At 42.1% G+C, this 8,781-nt stretch overlaps 2 protein-coding genes across 2 annotated transcripts; one reads left to right on the top strand and one right to left on the bottom strand.

Moving 5' to 3' along the window:
* Nucleotides 1-572: 572 nt before the first annotated feature.
* PHALS_11649 (uncharacterized protein) lies at nt 573-819 on the top strand (the record flags this gene model as incomplete). The annotated part of the gene is made up of 2 exons (XM_024727045.1): nt 573-623; nt 703-819. 2 exons carry the CDS (start codon nt 573-575, stop codon nt 817-819), a joined length of 168 nt encoding a protein of 55 aa, XP_024577661.1.
* Nucleotides 820-2,278: 1,459 nt separating this feature from the next.
* Nucleotides 2,279-2,604, bottom strand: PHALS_11648 (uncharacterized protein; the record flags this gene model as incomplete). The annotated part of the gene is made up of 2 exons (XM_024727044.1): nt 2,279-2,428; nt 2,503-2,604. The coding sequence occupies 2 exons, from the start codon at nt 2,602-2,604 to the stop codon at nt 2,279-2,281; spliced, it is 252 nt and encodes an 83-aa protein (XP_024577660.1).
* Between the last annotated feature and the right edge of the window lie 6,177 nt (nt 2,605-8,781).

Here is an 8,781-nt window from a genome sequence, read left to right as displayed (position 1 = left end):
ATGCCACCCATCCCAAGTTTAGTCCAGCTTTTGTAATACTAGTTTTATGTTGGTATCCAAATCACGACCACGTTTCCCTTGGTGTCTTCATCATCCCCGAGAAATATGAACTCGAAACTCGTAGGGATCAAATATGATGACGCGGCCTCAACCGTAGTCGATAACTGCAGGTCGCTAAGACATTTTAGCGCCGTGAAAACATGTGGAGGCGTGGTAACGTGATCTCGAAGATGTTTTGCAACACCTGTACGTGTGATGCACATCAAAATAAGATCGCTCCATTATAAATTTGGAGCATTTCAAATGTGTTTTGTTTGCAACAAATGAAAGACAGCGATTACACTCTTTTTATTGCAACATTCGCAACTTTAACCTCAGAGCTATATACAATTGAAGCATAATGACCACGCTCGTCGTTTGATGATTGCTGACCAGGACAAGCAATTCCCTGCTGACAAGGCAAATCTGAGCAAAGATCAAAGGGTCACACTTGGCAACAGGGACATTTTTCGCCACAAGATATCGAGCGTGCTCATAGTAATAGTCACATAAGAATAACCAAGTTCGGCAACATGAGATTTCGAGCGCACGGTGGAAACAAGCATATGAAGGATCGTCAAAATGTATTCAAGAGATATTGGTTCTACTATTCATCGATATTGGTATCGTTTGAACAAAATTTCAGACCACCATATTAAACAGAAGCAGTCAGAAAACAAAAGATGGAAGGTGGAGCAATTGGAAGAGCTTTCTCTTTGCGGGGAAATGCGAAGTACATGGCTGTCGAACGATCGCAACACAGCTGCAGTCCGACTGTAGCGAGCACACTATAGCTATACCTGGCTAAGAAGTGCGCAAGGAAACGGAGTATACCGTGAATGCTTTTGTCAGTCTGACGCATCAATGTATTTCACTAGCAAAATGTCGACGTTGCTGAGATTACATCGCTGAATGCATGTTGAACAGGCAGATGACGTCACCATATTTACGAGCACATCACAGTAAGTAATCACATAATGGTTGGCGTTCATTGGTCTAGATAAATAGGGTGCTTATAATAGCTTCTAGAAGGATCTAGAAAGACAGGCTTAGAGGTAGCACAGAGTAGCGAACTAAGGACCTAAACATATTCACTTCGGCTTTTACCTTCTACTCAATAGACGTTGATGTTATCTTTAAGGTGGGCGTGCCGAACAAAGTCGATGTATTTGCAGTAAATGACCCTTGAACGTGGTGGTGGTAGCTGCCAACGCAAATAATCACGTAATTTTCTCTCGAGTCAATATCGGCCATCGACGTCAACATCGGGGCCTCAATTTTGTTAATGCTTGTTTTGGGACAATGCAATTTAGAAACGTATATCGAAACTACTTTTGATAAACCAGATCATGCATTTTTTTACAGTAATCAAGTCTCAATCGCCTGGCACAGATGGGGAAATTCTTGGCACGGTTGTTACATTATTGGGACTAAATCTGGATGGTTGGGCGTTCCGCATTCGCTGTTTTAATCGCAGATTTTCATGATCTTCACCACGAAAAATATTGCTGCTGCAAGAATTCTTGAAATTAGTAAAACAATCTCGATTTTCAATTTCGGGGTCATCCAAGCACACAGATAGTGGATAACTTCACATACTTTGTTGATAGCCATCAACAATGGTGATTGCTAGTTGCCAAAATCTAATAAATCTTTTCTGCATTGGTTCCTCCGATCGAAGTACTTGGCTTCCTCCAAAAGAATTTTTGCTGCGGTAAAGTTGGCACCACCCCCGCTTAGGTCAGAGAAGAAAGTATCAGCAAAAGCCAAGAAGAAAAGAATCGAGAATAACTTCAGCGTTGAGTCGCTGTGTGAGCTTGTCAATATCTTTGAGTTATGGAAAATTGTCATCTGTGCGGTAAATATTTACCAGCCAGTGAATTATGTTGTAGCAAATTTGCCACAGTTGACAGACGACAGACGACGTCATTGAAACACCCGAGATTTATCGAAATAGACGTATTCAATACATTCGACCGTGGTAATCGTGAATAGACGTAGCTATCCATGGATAGTGTAGCGGACATGACTGAGCATTAATAAAGCTTTCAACGTGATTGTTCAATACCGTTACCATGCTTTAAGTTTATAACGATGATGAAGATGTATTGGCTGCTATTCGTCACTCAGATTGTTTTCAGATGATAAGTTTGAAGCAAGACTCTCTTGAGGTAATTGCTCATCGAGTAATTGGTTGGAAGTCACGCTACGAATATGTAACGTTTACCATGTCTATTTGTTAGTTTGTTGGGTCGGGAAAGCCGAACTCCAGTGCTCGTCCGCTCATCCATGCCTTTGTACTGTTTAAATTTCGTGATGTGCTGTTGTACAAATATGTTAAATTCGCACCTGGACAAAACTTTGGAGGACTTTTTGAATTCTTGGCAACCTTGACCAACTTTGAATGAATTGATTTGCAAGCAGTTTAATAGCAAGTTTCGAGCGTCAAGTGGTAAGTTTCACCAAAATGAAACGTTTGGCGCTAGATGCAATCGACATGGTACTGAGCAGCAGTTGATGTATGCGTTCGCCGAATGCGGATGCCAACCAAGACGAATGCTTCATCATAGACATGTGCTTTGTTGTTAGAGGAGTTTTCTATATAATCTGCAGCCGAGTCTTCGTCGTAAGATACAAGTTTGTGTCTGACAATTCAACGAATGGCCATTTCCTAGGGATTCTTCAGTGTAAATGCACTGAAGAAAAATATCACTGGACGAGGTTTGGAAGAGGCTGCAAGTCCTGACAATCTATTCATCATATAGCAACAAATCTATATATTCTGTCAGTTATCTCGTCATTCGACGTCATCTGCGAAGAAGCAAAGTATTGTAAAAATCTTTCGGGCTGATTTTACCACGTTTTTGTCGTTATCGAATCCGAGTATTGAGTCCAGCTGGATTTTGTGACTGCAATATACCCATGATGCGTTTGTGAGTCTAAAATAGATATTGTTTTTGTTTTATTGTTCCTTTTGTATTACTTGTGGTAAATGCTATCTTGAAGCATCCGAATGGAATCAAATGGATTGACATGCATAATATGTGCAATGATAGCTATGCGTGACAAAAGCAGACATACAAATGTTCATTTTTTGTCACTATGCTTGATGGGCTTGACATCCACATTTACGCTTTGAGATCATGAGAGTTCAATAGTGGAGATGATGCAAAAAACTAGCGGAATCTCTGACTCCAAATCGTCAGGATTTGATGTACAGTTCGAAAACACGCATAATTATAACAACATAATTTGCTATAAGGAGCTAGCTGTTGCGGAAGCAACGCTTGTACCTTCCATGGATCGACATAAATAAATGGCGTGAAGATCATCATTAATAAGTTGGTGAGTGTGCAGTAGCAAGCTGCATACCGTGCCTCTTCATCCGGAACAATTGCCATTAAAATCGGATCGGAATTAGGCAGCTTGTCACAAAAACGCGAGCGTAACCGGGACAAGAAGTCAACCGGTTGTCCTGTCAAAAGGTAGTGCGCATATAGTGCGATAGATCGCATGATCTGTCTCTAATTGTTGCTGCCGCTGAAGAGAGATCTCGAACAGCTGGTGAAAGTACACAGGTCGTGCTTGAATAGTCGCCAACACATCTTCATGCAATGTGAAGTTAAGTACGTTTGTCGCGATGATCTCACTCTCAGCTCCATGGAGACTTGGGACTTCAAAGGAAATTTGCTTAGCATGAATGGGATAAACAAACTTTCACTCACTATGTATAAGCGACTTTTCTCTGCGTATCAGTCCGTTGCGTTCTAAGAGAATAAGTTCACTAAAGAAGATTCTATACGAATCAACGAGCACTTTGTACATGTAGCGGATTCTGGAGCACGCTGCTTTTGATCTCGTTCTACGTCCCCAACATTTAACGGGCGCCATATAGTGTTTTCATCTTCCTCTCCATTTGGAGAGGTTATTGATCTCACGGCTAGCGTATACAAATCAGAACTGTGCATGCGTTACTTTTTACTTCGAGCAACTTTAGGGGGCGATTTGGTTCTTACACGTAGTGTTTACACCTGATGAACCCATGTTTGGCTGAGAATTTGCTCAACCTCTATTTAATCACTTTGAAGCAATGGGCTGCGAAGTAAACACGGTCGAAAGCACCAGACACATTATATTAGGCTACTTTAACGTTGCTATGGACGATTATCTTGACAGACGGCTACGGGTCAGCCGGAGTCGAAACGAACTTGACGACTGGCTCGGAAAACTTGGTGTAGCTGATACCTGGCGCTTTATCAACCCGAACTTACGGGACTACACCAGTCCTTCGCGTAAAAATCAATTGGGCTATTGTTTTGTAACGGCTAACCTACTTCAAGACAACCTGGTATCAGTTCAACAACACGTTCGTGATCGCAAGTGGCATAATGAAGATCACATACCTGTTGAAGTGTGCCTTGTCTCAATGCCTGTTCACCGCAGTGGACGTCAACCCTGGAGATGTTTAACTTGGCTTTTACGGGACATTGAGGCGCAACGGTATCACTGGTTTACTGTATCAAGATATTTCCGGGGGAAAATCCTGGTTGCCTACTTGATGAGCATAAACGGCCATTGACAGGTAGACATCGATATATTTTATCTACTGCATATACCTCCAAAGACGTTGGAAGAAACTTCCACAAGCAGATGAACGAATGATGGCTGCGAAGAAAAGTGCAGTTAATGCGGCCGCCGACTTAATCAATGTCGCACCTACAGAAATAAACAAAAATGCGTTAGAAGAAGTCGAGATGAAATTCAAGTCCTATCAAGATGATGTAAAAGCACGGCATAAATATAAAAAAATGCCGCGGACTTACACATAAGTGAGCGAGCAAAAAGTTATTTTTCTCGTGCGCCACAGTCGGACTGCCTTTGTTCTCCAATCACGGAGTTGCTAACGAAGACAGAACACTTACTACTTACTGACGACAAATTATCAATTGCGGTAGGCCATCAAAAAAAATATTGGGGAAGGATTTTTCAGTCCACGTCCGCTGACTTGTTAGACCAACGGCCTTCAAATTAGCCACTTCGTTTTGCTACATTGCTGCAGCATACAAAGTCACCGTTGTGAGCAAGGGAACAAGCTATGCTTGACGTCCCAATCGCAGCAAATGACATACATTGGGCAATTGTGGCATAAAAATGGTAAATTGCCAGGGCCAGATGGTTGACCAATTGAATATTACAAGCTTAACACGAGTCTGTGGGCAAGGATTTATGAAGTGATATACAGCAGTCAGCTGGATAATGGGAAAATGACCAAGTTTCAAAGACGGGCTCGCTTGTCCCTTCTATTTGAGTCCGGTGATCGCATTATTCCCGAAAACTTTAGACCGCTTACTCTTTTCAATCACAATTCCAAACTAACACCAAAGGTCCAACAGTGACGATTGGGTCAAGTTGTACAGTCTATCATCCACGAAGACCATAGTGGCTTCGTTTATGGGCGGTCTTTCCGTCACTCATTACTTCGCTTTCAAGATTTGTAAAATATTTGCACAACAAAGTACCCGGATGCGTGTGCGGTACTCTTGGATTTCGCCAAAGCATTTAATAGCGCCCTATGGCCTGCTTTGGATGTGGCGCTTCACCACGGCGGATTTGGTGCGACTTCCGTGCATGGGTGAAGACTTTCTACAAAGAAAAATCTGTCAGTCTTTTACTTAATGGCTGCCCTGGTGACCCTATTTACTGACAAGGAGATCTTTTATCACCTGCTCTCTTTGTTGTTTTCATTAAGCCAATGATGAACTTTCTTCGCGCGAAGCTATCTTCAAAAGGCGTACCTGTAGACGACACAGACACGCCCCATCTGTTACTAGCGTTTGCTGACGACTGCGCCGGAATGTTGTCTGATCTCGACGACGCCGATGATTTTTTGGTCTCATTCAAGACTATGCAGATACTGCTGGCTTACGGCTCAATGTTACGAAAAAAAACATCATGCCGTTTTCGCACCATGTATCCAATGGTAAGCTCGCAGAACTACGAAGGCGAAATGAAGTCAAAGTGTTGTCACCGTGGGAAACAGTACGGCTTCTTGGTGTGATACAAAGAGCAATTGTTACACCGGAACAACGGTACAACGTGGTAATAAAGACGATACAAGCTCGGTGTGCGCTTTGATAATACCGAGCAAGAACACTACGAGGAAGGTTGTCATACTGCAAGGTATCATCTTACCAGTGCTATGGTAAACGACAAGTGTTACTATGATACCTTTGCCTATTTTGAAGCAAATTGACATATAATACGCAGTTTTGTCAACTTAAATGACATCAGTGCGTCATCATCTGACTCCGGCAAATTTGATAAGAATGGATATATACAAGTGTTAAAGAGGGTGGCGTTGGGCACACTTCATTTCGTCGATGCCATGCAGTTAAAGTGTCTACGCGACGGCATTGTTGCCGCAAATATCACATCGAACGAGCCTCACTGGATATCATCGGCGTTGACTCTCTTTTCCGACATATTATACTCCAGTATGAAAGGGGGATACTGGAATCACCTAACTGAGTAATGGAGAAGCACCTAGAAGCTTTGGGCTATTTTACATAGCTCACGCGGCACAACCACTGGAAGTTGTTTGCGCAAACAAGTCCGTTTTGGGACAACCTTCACTTCACGTTTGGGAAGCTGAAGGCACGCTAACGCAGTGTTAGCACGAAGACGGTTAACTGAACCATGGAGTTAGGCTTTAACCGATTTCAAGACTTTGTGAATTTTGATGGTACATTCGCTACAATGAATATACTACGACTACTACTTAATTCGGATGACTTTGCAAGGCCAAGTTCACTGACTCGCTCAGTGAGTGACACAATACGAAGGCTCGAATGAATCATACCAGGGGGTTCTCCACACTACGGAGCTTCACGACCATACAATATTGAAGCCGCTTGCCATGCACGGAGTTTCGATGGAAACCTTGTTGTTGACATACAAAAACGAGACTTTACTAAGTAACTGTTGCAGACACTAAATATACAAGTAATCCAGACCTACCGTTGCGACAACTTAACTTATTGCCCGACTTTACGCCCACCCCAAGTATGTGGACTGCGGAGTATACATGGAATTGTTACGTTCATCCGATATGTTCGAATGTTAAGGTTCGTCTACAACATAATGCACTGGGAGTACGATAAAGGTCTAAATGGAGAACTGAAGTCAACATGTCAACCACCTGTTTACATGGGTGTATTGCCATTGAAGACGCCAAACACCTGTTTTGGGATTGTCATGTTGCTAATTATCAATAAAGTTATTACCTTAAGCCTTTCAAAGAGCTCATTGAAGGAGATCTCGATTGGACTTGCAAGTGCTTATCAACTTACGCCAACTGCTACTAAGCTATTCCGGATTTCTGCTATACAAGTGGTTCTCAACATTACCAGATGTTGTGCTCTACGCGCCCTATGGCTACATCGAAAAAAAAGCTTTACAGCACTGAAGTAACAACTTCGGTGGGTTACGCATGTAATCACGCTAGAGCTTACGTACGTTGCACTTTCGCAAGCTCTCAGAAGCTGCCTTAAAGACAACAAAACTTCAATTAAGACAGTGATCAACACAATATCAAGCGCTTTACGACTACACACAACAGGTGTATTGGATATGGTAAAGGATTTGATCATCCAAAATGGTTTGATCACTTCAATCATTTAACTATGACCATGACTATGCCTACGACTTTGCCTATATCTTCGCTACAACCAAGACTCCTATGACGACTTCGTGAAACTATCTTTCTAGCCTATTTATAATATTGCGAAGTCAAATTGACTTGAGCACGTTAGTAAGCTATATTGTATTATGTTAGGGGAGAATCAGCGTAGAACGCTGAATCAATCATCCGACTGGACCGAGATCCAGACCGAGATAGTGGGACTAACTCATATCTTTTGGGAGTCTTAGTTACGGAAAACTACAAGAAGAAACCATCGCAATATGAATCTCAAATAGTTCGTGGGTCACAGTCCAGACCAAGCACTTGACACCGATGCACTTAATTTCGCACACATCGACATCAAGGTCCCAATTTCTACCTTATCCACTAACAGGACACTTTTCAGCGCCCAGTATTGACTTCGCTTACAGAAGTCAAACTCGTGTAGTAGAGCTTTAGGCTGGATAGACCTTCAGCTGTTTTTCCATGCGGAGCACCTTACCGGCTCGACACAGCAAATCTATCTTCAGAACACATCCCTGTGTCATCCGACCAAGTCAACTTCTTACACCTTATCAACTTATGGTCCTCTGCACTCTCGGATCGATGGCGATGACCCGCCACTGGGGCTCTTTGCTTCTGTTCACTGACATGGCCACCCTCATGTCTCCATCTGGCCGCCCACATGTCTTGTTTGTAGGAACATGCATAATCTGTCTATTATTTTATCTGTTAATAATGTAAATTAAAACTAATAAGAGTAATTTACCCAGTAACCGCTCAAACCAAGTCCTAACAATCTACACTTCCTTTTTCCGTGTGCTTGAAGAAATCATATTTTGCCACAGAAACGAATAAAACACGAATAAACCTATAATCATTTCCATGATTTGTTCTAATTCTTACACAAAGTACAATACCAAACGCAGCGCTACAAATGCTTTACAACAATCAATCATTATGAAGAAAGTGTAGGTTATGGACGTATATTGATTGAGTTTAGCAAACTTTTAATGAAGTACAGAAAAAAGATCAAGTACAATGAAGCAAATGCTATCGAT

Source organism: Plasmopara halstedii (assembly GCF_900000015.1).
Source record: "Plasmopara halstedii genome assembly, contig: Scaffold_555, whole genome shotgun sequence".
Taxonomy (NCBI): Eukaryota; Oomycota; class Peronosporomycetes; order Peronosporales; family Peronosporaceae; genus Plasmopara; species Plasmopara halstedii.
This window is presented reverse-complemented; position numbering and strand designations above follow the sequence as displayed.